At 44.6% G+C, this 16,347-nt stretch overlaps 1 protein-coding gene across 1 annotated transcript in view; it reads left to right on the forward strand.

Moving 5' to 3' along the window:
- The window catches only part of GID4 (GID complex subunit 4 homolog), a 40,657-nt gene that overhangs the window by 12,326 nt on the left and 11,984 nt on the right, over positions 1-16,347 (forward strand). Inside the window, exons 3-5 of the mRNA XM_073636371.1 lie at positions 6,859-6,966; positions 10,699-10,800; positions 15,342-15,472. Coding sequence (XP_073492472.1) covers positions 6,859-6,966; positions 10,699-10,800; positions 15,342-15,472 — 341 coding nt within the window. The remainder of the gene's footprint in view (positions 1-6,858; positions 6,967-10,698; positions 10,801-15,341; positions 15,473-16,347) is intronic.

Below are 16,347 nucleotides of genomic sequence, written 5' to 3' on the forward strand. Positions count from 1 at the left end.
AAAGCAGGGAGATCCTTGCACTGCAGGTGCTCAGGTACAGCTTCCTCTTCAGCTAGGAGAACAGTGAGCCATTCACTAACAGTCAGTGGCAGCAGTGCCTTAGATAATCTCAAACTGTAGATATACAACCATTGGGCTCAAAACACAGGAAGTGCGCTATAATATCTCTGGAGATATCCATGAAAAAAGGTACTTTCTCCAAGCGTCTTCCAGGACAGCCCATGAGACCTTGGGCTCCTCCTACCAGGACAGGAAACACGTCACCCCCACCAGATAAAAGGGCGGTCCTCCAGGCCCATGTCAGTTATTTGTGTTTCCTCCGGACGGGGGGTAACATGTTCATGGAACCTGCTCCCATAGGCCTTATAAGCAGGGGGCTTTGTATGGCTTTTTTCTGGGGCATATCATTTACCTCTTCCTCTGCCAGAAGCAGCACACCGCTGGGGAGGTTGGCTGTGTTGCTGTTCTCTGTCCTCAGTGCCTGGAGAGAGCCAGGACCGGTGTGAGGTCGTGCCCCTAGCGCAGTGCATTGCACTCTAGCTCAGCTGAGCTTCGGTTGTCCTTCCCTGCCGACAGCCTGGCTGATCTGAGCAAGGAATGGAGGAAGCCGCAGCGTTCGAGGGGGCGGAGCTATTGCGCTCCAAGCTGGCCCACAGGAAGTGCCTGGAGAGGGTTACTTCCAGGGCATATGACATCATCATCGGGCGCCGGAGACGAGGTTCCAGTCTTCATAAACGGCGCGAACAGAGAACGCTGGCTGCTGGTGTTTCTTGGTGTTAAGCAGCCAGGCTGTGGATGACCAAGAGGGGCAGAATGGATCCTCCTGCAGTACCTGCACAAGCAGCGGATGCAGTTCCCAACACCAGCACCTCACAGGTAAGCCTGGGGTGTTCTGTCACCACCTTACTATCCCTGTGAGTGTTCCCTCCCCCTCCCCCCTCTGTAGTAGTGGGTGTAAGGGGACACATTTCCTCCCTCCTGCACGTGGTGTTACGGAGTGATTGTGTGGCTTTAATTACATTGTGGGTCATTTATTTTGTCTTGTAGACCAAGACTCAGGACAAAGCCCAAGCGCAGCCACTTAAAAGGAAATGTGCGGTTTGCGCAAACAAATTGAGCTCCTCATGGAGCAAAGCAGTTTGTCGCACCTGTATAGAAGGCCTAGTAAAGGATGACCCGGTTGCCTCGTGCCAGAAGATGCTTACTTCTGTTAGGGATGAGCTTGCGTCCACCTTCAGTTGCTTTAGAACGCTTATTGACAAGCTCCAGACTCCAGCAGAGAGTCCGTCTTCACTGAAGGCGTCAGTAAGCACTCCACAGCAGGCAGAGAGTGAAGACTCTGAGGCTGAGGTCAGATCTACCTGTTCTTCTCTGGAAGAATCAGGGTCAGATACAGAGCCCAGAGGTAGAGAATCCACTCGAGGCTCAAGATTTAAGTTATCTGTTGAGGATGTAGATGACTTATTAAAGGCTATCTATACTACCCTTGAATTAAAAGAGGAAGAGGTTCAGTTATCCAAACATGATCTTATGTATAAAGGATTACATAAGAGAAAATCAAGAGTGTTTCCAGTTCATAGTTCTTTGGTTGATACTATTAAACTGGAATGGGATAATCCTGAGAGAAAACCATTCTTTAGTAACCTAAAATGGAGGTTTCCTTTTGATGAGGACACTGCGCAGCCATGGAATAAGAATCCCAAGTTAGACGCACCTCTTTCAAAAGTTTCAAAAAACTCGGACCTGGCGTTTGATGATATGGGTACGCTTAAGGATCCGATGGACAAGAGGGGGGATATCCTTCTCCACAGAGCCTGGGACTCAGCAGTTGGAAACCTGAAACCAGCTTTGGCTTCCACTTGTGTGGCCAGAAATCTGGAGGTTTGGTTGACTCAGATTCAGTCACATCTGTCAGCAGGTACCTCCAGAGAGCAAATTTTAAAGTCTTTTCCTCTCCTATTTCAGGCAGTGGGTTTTTTGGCAGATTCTTCCGCTGAGTCGGTAAGAATGTCAGCCAGGACTTCGGCTCTAGTGAACTCGGCCAGGAAAAGCCTTTGGCTTAAGACCTGGTCAGGGGACTCGGCCTCCAAGTTGCGCCTTTGTGGTCTTCCTTTAACTGGCGATCATTTATTTGGCCCAGGTCTACAGGAGGCACTGGAACGCACGGCTGATAAGAAAAAGGCGTTTCCAGAGAGAAAGAGTTCAGACAGCCAGAAAATTTTTTCGTGGCCAAAACAGGCAACAGAGTCCTAGAGAAAAGGACAGCAGGCCGAAAAAGCATTGGACTGGGCACAAAGGCAGAGGCAAAGGGGTCAGTGCTATTTAACCCTCCTCAACAGCCCGCCAAGCCGCAGTGACTTGTGTTCCCCGGTGGGAGGGAGATTGAGGGCCTTCATCCCACAGTGGGCAGCAGTCACTCTGAGCCCCTTCGTCCTGGACCTAGTGACCAACGGGTACAGGCTGGAGTTTGTTCACCAACCACCAGAATGTTTGTTGGTCACATTTCCTCCACAAGATCGGGAGAAAGCGAGGGCTCTGGGTCTCCAGATCGGAGACTTATTAGATCAAAAAGTCCTGATTCCTGTTCCTCGATCGGAGCGGGGCAAGGGATTCTATTCCCATGTATTTGTGGTCAGAAAGCCGGCAGGAAAGTTTCGACTTATCCTGAATCTCCGGACCTTAAACAAGTCCATCTGATACAAGCATTTCTGTATGGAGACGGTTTTTACAATCAAAAACCTACTATACCCAAACTGCTTTATGGCCACGTTGGACTTAAGGGATGCTTATCTTCACATCCCTATCCATCCAGCCTTCCAAAAGTTTTTGAGATTGGCAGTGAAGACGGGTATGGGGTCCCGACATTTTCAATTTCAGGCCCTCCCCTTCGGTCTTTCCTCAGCCCCACGCATCTTTACGAAGGTGTTGGGGGAAGTGCTGGCTCCTCTAAGATTAAAGGCAATAACGGTTATCCCTTACTTAGACGACCTCCTGATAGTGGCAAAATCATACCAAAGGCTGTTGGAAGATCTCCAGGCTGTACAGGACTTCTTACAGTCCCTAGGCTGGCTAATAAAGAAAAATCGTCCTTGATTCCGGCCCAGAAAGTAACTTATCTGGGTTACGATTTTTGCTCCGTGAACCAAAGAGTTTTTCTTCCTCAGGAGAAGATTACCAAAGTGTTCCAGACTATGTCAACATTGCAGACCAACCAGTCGGTCTCTCTGAGACAGGTGTCGAGGGCAGTGGGTCTTATGACCTCATGTTTTCCCGCAGTACCATGGGCGAGACTCCGTCAGCGTCCGTTACAAAGGTTTCTTTTAAGGAACTGGGACGGGGACGTAAGGTCCCTGGAGTCAAGGATCTGGCTTCCCGACAGGATAAAAAGAAGCCTGTGGTGGTGGAGAGCTGGTCAGCACCTAGCAGGAGGTCTCCCATGGTCCTTTCCCATTTCCCGAAGGATTACCACGGATGCGAGTTCCTGGGGATGGGGGCCCCACCTCAGCAATGCAGTAGCACAAGGAGAGTGGTCCCCAGAGGAGGCAAGGGCCTCATCCAATCAAAGAGAGCTGCTTGCAGTCCAGAGAGCCCTCCAGTCTTTTCAGATGGAGGTCAGGGGTCACAACCTCCAAATCCTGTCAGACAATATAGCGACAGTCGCGTATATCAACAAGCAGGGAGGCACGAGAAGCCGGAGGCTTCAGTCCATTGCCCAGGAGATCCTTTCATGGGCAGAGGGGAATCTAGCCTCCATTTCTGCTGTACACCTGAAGGGGAAAAACAATTGCCTGGCAGATTATCTCAGCCGTCACAGGATAGACCGAGACAACTGGTCCCTTCATCCCGAAGTCTTTGCAGACCTCACCAAGAGATGAGGTTATCCGGTAGCGGATTTGTTCGCAAACCGAAACAACCGCAAGACGGAGATATTCTTTTCCATGAACCCAGCAGACCAAGCCTTGGGGATCGATGCTCTGGCAAACCCGTGGCCTCTAGGCCTATGTTATGCCTTTCCGCCAATCAGGCTGATTCCAGAAGTCCTCCGGAAGTTTCGGCTGGAAGAGACAGATCTGATTCTAATTGCCCCGTTTTGGCCCAAGAGGCCATGGTTTTCCCTGCTACAGTCTCTGGTTTCAGAGCCTCCGTGGAGTCTTCCGAAAAGGGAAGACCTATTATTGCAGGGTCCAGTATCGCACCCTCAGGTGGTTTCCTTAAACTTGGCGGCCTGGTATCTGAAGAAAAGATACTGAGCGCCCAAGGGTTCTCTGACAAAGTAGTCAGGACTCTCGTGAATTGCAGGAAGCCAGTTACTAGAGCCATATATTCCAAAGTTTGGAAAAGGTTTAACTCATGGCTATCTGAAAATGATAGATTAGCTCATGATATTCCGTCTATTTTGGAATTTTTCCAAGAGGGTGTCGACAAAGGTCTTTCTGTTAGTACCTTAAAGGTACAGGCGGCAGCTATTAGTGTGTTCCTCCAGTTTTCTCTCCTGGAAAATCCCACTATAGCCAGATTTTTCAAATCTATCTCTAGGGCCAGACCAGTAGTGGTGAGAAGTTGTCCAACGTGGGATCTGTCCCTAGTACTTCAAACTCTGGTAGAATTTCCGTTTGAACCTCTGGAAAGTATGTCAGTTAAGTTACTTACATTAAAAACTGTGTTCCTTATAGCTGTTACCTCAGCTCGTAGGGTAAGTGAGTTGCAGGCCCTATCAGTTAGGGAGCCCTTCCTCACGATTTTTGAGGATCGAGTTGTGTTACGAACCGTTCCAGGTTTTTTGCCCAAGGTGGCAAGTACATTCCACCGATCTCAGAACATTGTATTGCCAACCTTTTGTAGTTCGCCACAGGGCGACTTAGAAAGAAAATTTAGTTTCCTAGATGTAAGAAGGATTCTCTTGGTCTATCTTGAGGTCACGAAGACCTTTAGGAAAACTGATGCCTTGTTTGTCCTCTTTTCTGGAGTTCACAAGGGGAATAGTGCATCTAAAGCCACATTGGCTAGATGGATAAAGCAAGCCATCTTGGAAGCTTACAAAATTAGGGAGGTCCCTACACCTTTTGTTACTGCGCACTCAACTAGAGCCTTGTCTACGTCTTGGGCTGAGAGGGCTGGTGCCTCACCGGAACAAATTTGCAGGGCTGCCACTTGGTCCAGTTACTCGACCTTCATTAAACATTATCGCCTGGATCTCCTATCAGCTCAGGAGCAGGCGTTTGGTCGTAAGGTCCTTCAGGCAGTTGTCCCTCCCTAGACTGGTAAGTTCTGGCTCATCGTCTCATGGGCTGTCCTGGAAGACACTTGGGGAAAAGCTGAGTTAGACTTACCGGTAACTCCTTTTCTGAGAGTCTTCCAGGACAGCCGGATTCCCACCCGGTATTGTCTGAAGTTATGTGTATTATGCATATGTTTTGCAGGGTCCTACGGTTCTTGAGAATACTGACATGGGCCTGGAGGACCGCCCTTTTATCTGGTGGGGGTGACGTGTTTCCTGTCCTGGTAGGAGGAGCCCAAGGTCTCATGGGCTGTCCTGGAAGACTCTCAGAAAAGGAGTTACCGGTAAGTCTAACTCAGCTTTTTTCAGGGTACTGCTTACTTTTTGTAAAAGATATTTTACTGCTTTTAATTTTACAATACAATGTTAACAATAAACACTACTATCTGCATATAAGGAAACTTTTTTTTTTTTGCTCTTTGACATGCGAGTTCAAATAAACATGGCAGTACCACAGTCATTACAATACAAAGGAGCATGTTGAACGTATAGTCTACTGTATGTAGTGTAGTAGGCCGTTTCTTTGAGATCATTAGACACCAGATTCCATAGAAAGGGATAGTATGAGTAGAATGTATCCAGGGTCCCCATATTTTCTTGGATTTTTACAGCTTGTCTCACAGCTCAAAGGTAGAGTGGCTTGAAAAAGTATTCATAACCCATGAAATTTTCCACCTGTTATCATGTTACAACCAAAAATGTAAATGTGTTTTATGTGATAGACCAACACAAAGTGGCACATAATTGTGAAGTGGAAGGAAAATGATAAATGGCTTTCAGCCTTTTTGTACAAATATCTGAAAGGTTTGGTGTGCATTTTTATTCAGCCCCCTTTACTCTGATACCCCTAACTAAAATCCTAATGAAGCCAATTACCTTCAGAAGTCACCTAATTCGTAAATAGTCCACCTGTATGTAATTTTAATCTCGGTATAGATACAGCTGTTCTGTGAAGCCCTCAGAGGTTTGTTAGAGAGCCATTCACCAAGGTTATAGGTCCCTCAAGGTGCTGCCTCATCCAATTAATGTTATATAGTGTCCGTATGTATTACTTTCAAAAATGAAAATCTTTGTGAACAAACAGCATCATGAAGGCCAAGGAACACACCAGACAGGTCAGTGATAAAGTTGTGGAGAAGTTTAAAGCAGGGTTAAGAAAAAAAAAATCCCAAGCTTTGAACCTCTCACGGAGCACTGTTCAATCCATCATTCGAAAACAACTTGCAGTTGTAATAGCAGTAATCTGAATCAGATCTACCAAAAGGGCTGCAGCTTGAGGACATACCCAATTAAATATATTTAGTTCTTACCCATCCAGATAAATCCCTGCACCTGCATTGCAAGGTTGTTGCTAAATATAAAAGAGATTGTACAACCCGTGTGTGATCATCTATAAAATGTCTGACAAATGTCTAAGAATAAGTGTAAAACGCCAATGAAAAACTGAGCTATTATGAATGTTGTTCACATGTGTAGACAGACTGGCTGCACTCTTTGAATAGTATCCTTGTCTGTAATTTTATATCGTCTTTGGTTCTCATACAGTCATGCCAAGACTTAGCACTTTCTCCTGCTTCCAGGAATACCCGACCCTCACTACCTTCTTTGAAGGGGAAATAATTAGTAGAAAACACCCATTTTTAACAAGGAAGTGGGATGCAGATGAAGATGTGGATCGGAAGCACTGGGTAAGTGGCAGTATTGATGTCCTAGACTTCTGTTTGTATTCATTTTCCAAGAAAAGAACTATTGTTGAAAAAGCCAACCTGTCAGAATTTTGTGGGTTTTATCCTGTCTGAGTTTTAGAAGTGTGAATCTGACTGATGTGAGGAGCATCTCCTGTGTATGATCCTCTCCACATTTTTAGACTACCTCTAAGTGTGGTCACTTGTTTGCATCTTTAACCATTTCAGCCCTGGAAGGATTTACCCCCTTAATGGCCAGGTCATTTTTTGCGTTTCTCCACTGCGTCTCTTTGACTGACAATCGTGCGACATTGTAACCAAACAAAATTGATGTCCTTTCCCTGTTTTATTTTACACAAATAGAGCTTTCTTTTGGTGGTATTTGATCACCTCTGTGGTTCAGACAATAACAATATTGAAAAAAACTATTTTTTTTTTTTTTTGCTTTAATAATTCCCCCCCCAAAAAAATTTAAACACATTTCATTTCATCAGTTTAGGCCAATATGTATTCTTCTACATATTGTTGGTAACAAAAATCGCAATAAGCGTGATTGGTTTGCGCAAAAGTAAGTTATAACGTCTACAAAATAGGGGATAGATTAATCGGATATAGATAGAGATATATAGATAGAGAGATCTCTAGATAATATATATAATATATATATATATTTTTTTTTTATCGGGATTGTGGTGATCAGATCGGACACTTTTTTTTTTTTTTTTTTTTTTTTTTTTTGGGACCATTCACATTTTATACAGCGATCAGAGCTATACAAATTCACTGATTACTGTGTAAATGTCACTGGTAGGGAAGGGTTTAATAGACGATCTGTCTCTTCTCCCCTGACAGACCTGGGGTTTGTGTGTTTACACACACACACATCACTGCTCTGGCTCTCGTGCCCACGATCGCAGGTGGCCGGGCATCACGACTGCCGGCCACGCACATCGTTCCCCCCCCTTAAAGGAGCCGACGTACCTATACGGCGTTTTGCGCAGGGCTGCCAACCTGCAACAGTATATGTACGTGAGGCGGTCGGGAAGTGGTTAATGGATGCTTCAGAGCTTAGTAAATAAGGGGAAAGTTTGCTCTGCAAGCTTCCATCATCCAGTAATGTGCAATCAAAAGTGCTGTTTGTTTTATTTTCCTTGCATGTGATTGGGTATGCTTTGCAAAGTGAAGCTTCACCGCATTTATTAAGCTCTGGAGCAACTGCACTTTGCAGAGTACACAGTCTATTTTGCCTTTGGTAAACCAACCCCTTAGTGTAGCTAAAATTAAAATTCAGTGCAAGGGACATAGCTTACAAGGAGTAGGATGTGTCCCTTGTGCTGATGCCTTTTGAAGAGAAATCTGCCTCCTTCAATGACCCCCAAAAATCCCCCCCCCCCCAGTTGGGGAGGGCAGAAGTTTAAAGAGGTGCTCCAGGCTACCCTCAAAAAAATTAGGTCAGCAGCTACAAATACTGTAGCTGTTGACTTTTTTAATATTGGGGCACATTCCTGTTCAGGCATCCAGCGGTGTCTTCCCCCGAGCCGTTGCGGCTTCACAGCCGGTTTCCTGCTGTGCTTTGGAAGTGGTCCGGCTGTGGGAGAAAAGGGGGCGAACTTCCGTCTCAGTTGGATGCGGAGGGGGAAGCGGGTACCTGTCAAAACCAGGCACCTCAAAAGGTGTGTGTGGGGTGGCAGACAAGTGAAGCTTCCCCTTTTGGGTGAAACTCCACTTCAAGTAAATCGTGGGCAAAGTGCAGTTTCACTTTAAAGCCTAGGTGTAGCTAAAATAAAAAGAACAGCAGCTCAAGGGGCAGAACTATATGTTTACCATTCATAGAAGCTGTACTATGAATGGAGGGGGGCAGACCTTTCAATCATCTCCCCGTTCTTTATTCAGAAATTGCTTTCCATTTATAAAAACTGTATTGCAACTTCTATGAATAGAGCAACAGGGTGGAAGGGTGGGCATAGTCCTTCTGACTATAAATTCTTTCCCTAGTGCTTGCTTTTTTTTTTTTTTTTTTTTATTAGCTACACTTGGGCTTTAAAGTGAACCTGTAGCTTTAAAGACTTGGTGTGGGGAGGTGTTAATGTCTCTGTTGTATGTCTGTCTATTGGGGAGATATTCCCCTTTCTTATAGAAAGCACTTGGCCTCCTCCCTTCTTCCTGTACATTTTCCTCTCTCTCTCTTCACATTACATAGTAGAGGGCTGACCGGATGCAAACTCACTGCTGGGAGATCAGAGGAAGCAAAGCTGCTTGGAGAAAATGAAATTGAAAGTACTTTCTAGTCTGTATTTTGAGGATGAAAAGCTTTTGGTTTTAATGCTGAACCCTAGGCAATTTTTTTTTTTATTTTATTTTTTGTTTTTTTTTTTTTATTTTCCGCCCAATGTAGAGGGGCTGTAAAAATAAAAAAAAGTAAAAAGAAAGTGGGCTTGAGCTCACATTGCACGAATTTACTGGTCATTTTTTTAGTAGGAAGGAGGAGAGCAGAAATATGCTTCCCTAAATCCTCCGATCCTCCCAACACAAGACTGGTCCGGCACCCCCACGCTCCAGCAATTTTGAATAGTGGACTGTTCCTGAAGTCATCACCCCCAGAGCGGGCTCCATAGACCAGGAACAGTCTACCGCTGGATCGTTTGGGAGTGCCGTTTTCCAGAGGATCAGGTGAGTATAAGCTTTCTGCTCACCCCTAGAGAAAACGAGCAGCCGACCTGTGCAGTGTGTGCACAGCCTCACTGCATGGGGGAAATTTTTTATTTTTTTTGCCTGGAGTTGGGCTTTAAAGTGATTGTAAAGGAAAACGTTTTATTTAAAAAAAAAAAAATAACAAACATGTCATACTTCTCTGCTCTATGCAGTGGTTTTGCCCAGATCCTTCTCTTCTCGGGTCCCCTGTCGGTGCTCTGGGCCCCTCCCCCTTGCCAAGTGCACCCATAGCAAGCTGCTTGCTGTGCGGGCACTTGTGCTCACCCACCGTGGAGGCTCTATGCGTCCATAAGACCCCTTTCACATGATCGGACACGCCTGTCCGTTTTCCAGGCAGATCTGATCGGGCCACTGCACCCTTCCCGCCTGCCATCCATTCCCACAAGATCCACTGAAAATAGATGTATGGCGATACATTTGCCATCCGTCCAGCGGATCAGATGAAAACGGACAGGCGGTCCATCTTCAGCTGATCTCCCCATAGAGGACAGGGGGGGGGCTCTGACAGATCTGTCTCACCACAGTGAATGGAGACAAACCAGTCATCTGCCTGCTCAGCTGGTGATCAAGTGAGCGATTCCCTGCTGAGCTTGCGGAGCCCGTCAAAACCAATCTACCCTGTGTCAAAGAAGGTCTAAGAGAGCACGGCTCAACCCCATACCCCCGCCTCAATGGTTGTGATTGACAGCACCGGGAGCCAATGCATGAAGATAAACCTCCAGCCTTTACAACTGCTTCCCTGCCATTGACATGTTCCCACGTGTTATGACTATTCAGTAAGTGATCAGGGTGGATGGAGAGCTGCCTGATCACTTTAAAAGGACATCCATCATGATCCTGGTTTTTGAATTACATCTGGACCTGTTGCACCTAGCTATGGGCCAGTGGTTTGAAAATCACTCATACCCAGAGCAGACCTTGGTCATGAAACATAAAAAATAAGTTTAAAACCTTCATCACTAGAAGAACCAAGTAAATCTATGTTTGACATTCATCCTTATCAATCATATTGTCTTTCCACAGGGCAAGTTCCAAGCCTTCTACCAGTATGCGAAAACCTTCAATTCAGATGACTTTGGTTTTGATGAGTTGAAAGCTGGAGACTATGTCTTCATGAGATGGAAGGTAAATTTCATAAATCGCCGTTTAGAACTTTGGCATACTTCCCTGTCAGCTGATACAAGCTCAGTCCGGGTTCCCCAGCAGCTTTCCTCAGTTCTGCTTTTTTCTACTGCTCTATATAAAGCAGAGACAGTGATTTTGGCTATCTTTGCCTTTTTAAAACTCAGGAATCAGTTTGAAGCAGTAGACCTAAAGTTAGTGTTTGTCTATAGGTCTGGTTTAAAAATTGTTGTTGCGGCATCACATACCGTATATACTCGAGTGTAAGCTGAGTTTTTCAGCCCATTTTTTTAGGCTGATTGGGCCCCCCCCCCCCCGGCTTATACTCGAGTGAGCCATACAGCAGCCGTACCTTTTGATTACTAAAACGGCGGGTGTCTCCCGTTGTTTTATGCGGTCTGTTCAGCCGTCCATTGTAACAAAGCCCCGCCTCCTCCTCCTCCTCCTCGGAGTCGTCCGTGATAGAGGAACACTGATACAATGCTGGGAAACTGTATCAGTGTTCCTTCTATCACGGACGAAGAGGAGGCGGGGCTTTGTTACAGTGGACGGCCGAACAGACCGCATAAAACAACGGGAGACACCCGCTGTTTTAGTAATCAAAGGTACGGCTGCAGATGGGCATTGTTTACCCAGTAGCTACTGCATTTTCCCACCCTAGGCTTTTACTCAAGTCAATAAGTTTTCCCAGTTTTTTGTGGTAAAATTAGGTGCCTCGGTTTTTATTCGAGTCGGCCTATACTTGAGTGTATATATACAGTAATACCTTTCAGCGTGTCCAGACAATGAAGATGTTACCTTTTGCCAGGGCAATAATTTAGTGCCATGTTTCTCTCTCTCTCTCTCTCGCTCTTCTATCAATGGGGAACACCTTAAAGGTGAATCCCAGGTATTGTATATTTGGTCCAGCTTAGAGAGCAGTGTAACTATGTATATAGCATACCTGGCCAATGCCCTTGGCAGCTGGAAATCGCTGAAATAGACAACGCCCCCAGTAATCTTCTCTTGTTTTCAGGTCCTGTGGTGAGTGGCAGGCCTGATGCATTCTGAACACAGATGGTCAGCTGCTTGGCATAGGTGCCATTCAGAGAATGCTTTGCATTTTCTCAATGCTGTCCAATCAGAGAATGCTTTGCAAAGGTGGAGAGGCAGGGTGGTGACTTATTGAGAAAATTTAAAGCATTCTCTGAATGGGACCACTTTCATAAAAATATACAATCTACTACGTGTAAAAATCTAAAAAAGAAAATTTGATGGAAAATTACTTAAACCCCCTAACATACATTATATAATGTGTGTGTGTGTGTGTATATGTATTTTTTTTTTTTTTTTTATTTCAGGCACTTATATAGCGCCGTCAATTTACGCAGCGCTTTACATATACATTGTACATTCACATCAGTCCCTACCCTCAAGGAGCTTACAATCTAAGGTCCCTAACTCACATTTATACATACTAGGGCCAATTTAGACAGAAGCCAATTAACCTACCAGCATGTCTTTGGAGTGTGGGAGGAAACCGGAGTATCCGGAGGAAACCCACGCAGGCACAGGGAGAACATGCAAACTCCAGGCAGGTAGTGTCGTGGTTGGGATTCAAACCAGCAACCCTTTTTACTGCTAGGCGAAAGTGCTATCCACTACACCACTGTGCCACCCGTGTATATATATATATAATCTCTCTCTCTATATCTATCTATATAGCAGGCCCTCTATAATAAAATGATGGGAATTGCAATTTTTTAGGTTGCATGGTATTTGTGCAGCTGTTTTTCAAATGCAATTGTTTGGGGAAAAATACACTTAAATGTATTTTATTGCACGCAAATACAATCTAATACCTTTTTTTTGGTAAATTGTAAAAGATGTTATGCTGAGTAATTAGAGTACCTACCATGTCACACTTTAAAATTACATATGCCCGTGCAATGGCACCAAACTATGGTACTTAAAATTCTCCATGGGCGACGCTTTGAAAATGTTTACAGATCACCAATTTAGAGTTACAGAGGAGTTCTGGCACTAGAATTATTGCTCTTGCCCTGGCATTCACGGCGATTCCTCACATGTGTGATCACAGTTTACATATGCGTGCGGGAGTTGCGCATTCGTTTACATTTGCGCTTAAGCACGGGGGGGGGGCACTTTTTTTATTTTATCTAAATCTATATAGTTTTTATTTATTTATTTTTTTTGTTGCTTTAAATGTTTTTATGTATCAACTTTATTGCTATCACGAGGGATGAACAACATCCCTTGTGACAGCATGGGCCACGACAGGTCCTCTTTATGGAGAGATCTGGGGTCTATTAGACCCCAGATCACTCCTCTGGCCTCCAATGCAGCAGATCAGACACAGATTAGTCTGATTGGCTGGCTGCTTTCCTGGCCACTAACCGCCAGGTAAACAGGCTGTTTCTGGGGTCACAGAGGGAGAAACAACATCTGTTTCTCTCTCTCCCTGTAACGTACAGTTGTCGCCGCGAGTTGCAGTGTTTGTCAGGCTCCGCGATTGGACGGCAGGGCCCAGGAAAGGTATCGGCAGGAGGGGGAGTACCCCCTTTCACCACCCGCAGAAGTTATTGGCTGAACAGCCACTCGAATCACTTCTGCTTCACAGGGAATTGCCAGCTGAAAATGCTGATACCGGGTTGATGCCTGTAGCTGCAGACCCTCATCCCAGTATAACCACTGCAAGCCGAGGACGTCATGTGACATCCTACGGTAGGCAGGTGGTTAATAGCTACAAAGGATATAAATCCAATTTAGTGCATTAAATGTCAAATCAATCTAAGATGATATCCTATAAAATGAGCAATTTCATCACTGTGCTGTACATAGCCCGTGTATAGAGCAGAGCTTTAGGAGGGGCCATCAGGCTCCATCCACTACAGCAGGGATATGCAATTAGCGGACCTGCAGCTGTTGCAGAACTACAAGTCCCATGAGGCATAGCAAGACTCTGACCGCCACAAGTATGACACCCAGAGACAGAGGCATGATGGGACTTGTAGTTTTGAAACAGCTGGAGGTCCGCTCATTGCATATCCCTGCACTACAGGCTGCCTGCAGAAAACTGCAGAGGGGGTGGTGACAAGGCCAGCCACTCTGCACAAGGAGAGAGAGCAGCACTGAGTGATCTTTGTTACAGGAAGTTCCTGCACAAAAGAAAAGTTAGGATTACTGCACAGATCTGGAAGATGCAAAGCGCACAAAGAAGCAAGTAATTCATATGTATACCCTGCAGATTTTAATAAAAACTTGCTTATCCTGGAGTCAAAGCCCTCTGTCAACAGTATAGGAAAGGGTATGTGCCCATGAGTATTATATTGCAGCTTTGCTTTATTGTGGTTTCCATTAGATCTGTGCACTGCTGAAAAAATGTGTTCGTTTTTGTTTCATTTGTGTGTGTTTTTTGTTTTTTTTTCAGGTAATTTAGTTATGATCGAAATATATTATTTCGAATAAATTTCGTAAAAATTCAAAAATTAGAACGAATGAAAATCTGAAATAATGAACTAATAATAGCTAACGATTAAATTATAGGTATTGGAATTTCCTTTCAAATTTGGCTGCTGGTGAACGTAACCGATACCAATTTATCAGAAGTTACGAATTATCCAAAATGATGAATGCCGCATTTAAACAAATGGAACGCAACAAACATTTTAACAATTAATATATATTTTTATCATTATGTTACGTTCCATTTGTGTAGATGCAGCATTTGTTTTTTTTTAGGATAATTCGTAGCTTTGAATAAATTCGTATTCGTTATGTTTACTAACAGCCAAATTTGAAAGGAAATTCCAATACCTATACATTAATAGTTATTAGTTATTTTTGGATTTTCACATTTTAGATTTTCATTCTTTCGAAGTTTTGGATTTTCTGAAAAATTCATTTAACGGGCTTTCGTTAATTCAAATATTTCCGTATGAACTAATTTGTTGAATTTATCTGAAAACTAATTTGGAACAATGCCAATTGCACACGTCTAGTTTCCATGAAGGGTCTATTTACGTCTTTCCGTTTTAATGCAGCAAATTTCTTGCATTTTGCTGTGTGAAAATGCATTTCAAGTAGAAATCCCATTCTTCCCTATGTGGCTGGTTCACTCCTATTACGCTAAACTGCAGTTTAGCGTAATGGGGAAACTGCTCATTTTTTATCCACATGTGTACAGGAACAGAATAATCTGGATTAAGCCTCTGATGAATCGTGTACTTGAGAGAATCTTCTTCATTCTGGCTGAGAGAGGGGAGCTGACCTGTTGCCAGGTTGGGATAAGGAAGCTGCTGACCCTAATGCATGATGTCAATGTTTTTGTTGGTGTCTGATCTACTGTTACAAGGTGTCATCATCCCTTCAATGCAAGCATATAACAAAGACCGCTGATTTGTTTGGGACTATATAGACACAGACTGGAAAAGTGATATCCGTAAAAAAAATATCCTCTATTTGTACAACATGTTTAGATGTGTCAATGTTTTTGGTATTCATTGTGTTGTGTCCCACTGACCTCTCTTCCCCTATTTCCATAGGAGCAGTTCTTAGTCCCCGATCACACAATCAAAGACATCAGTGGCGCTTCCTTCGCTGGCTTCTATTACATATGCTTTCAGAAGTCTGCTGCAACCATAGAAGGCTATTACTACCATCGGAGCTCCGAGTGGTAAGGAGCCAAAATTTCCGTTTCCTGTCACCTGCAGTGATTATACATGCTTCATTGGTGAAACTTCAACAAATTAGGGGTTACATTACCAGATGACCCATTTTTTTGCAAATCGCTATTTAGACCCCTTTCACGCTGAGGAGGAGCTTTTCATGCATTTTAGCGCTAAAAATAGCCCTTGTAAAGCTCCTCTCCTGCCTCCCTAGTGTGAAAGCCTGAGTCCTTTCACACCGGGGCAGTGCACTCGCAGAAAGGGGGGAAAAAAAAGTCATGCAAGCAGCATCTTTGGGTCATTGCGGGAGCGGTGTATACACCGCTTCCAAAACGCTCTGCCTATTAAAATAAATGGGCAGCGCTGGTGAAGCGCCTGAAAAGCGCTTCAGCAGTGCCGCAACCCAGGCGCTTTTAAGCCTTCGGCTGCTGGGGGGGGGATTAAAAGTGCCCTGCTAGCGGCTGAAAAGTGTTGCTATAACAGCGTTAAAGCTTTACCGCTAACACACCCCTGTCCCAGTGTGAAAGTACCCTACAGTAAGCCTGTACAGAGGAAAATATGGCTGCTGCTGTTGCTTGTCTCTTCTGCCTGCTTGTCATGCTCAACTACTTTTTTTTTTTCTGATATTTTTGAAGTTTCTGATACGGAACAAGTATTATGCAGGTTACAAATTCTGACATCGCTATGACCCAAATTGCTGCAGATCTGTTTCTGTGTCAGTGACTTGGGAGCTCCAGGCTCCCCCCAAAAAATTAAGTCAGCAGCTACACATTGTATACATATGTTCATGTGCGCTCTGTCAGCTAAAATAGAGAGAAATGGGCGATTAATCTGCTCTCTATAGTGGGGAGTCCATGCATGAGAGTTCAAATGCAGCAAGAGG

The sequence above is a fragment of the Aquarana catesbeiana genome, linkage group LG06 (assembly GCF_042186555.1).
Source record: "Aquarana catesbeiana isolate 2022-GZ linkage group LG06, ASM4218655v1, whole genome shotgun sequence".
Lineage (NCBI taxonomy): Eukaryota > Metazoa > Chordata > Amphibia > Anura > Ranidae > Aquarana > Aquarana catesbeiana.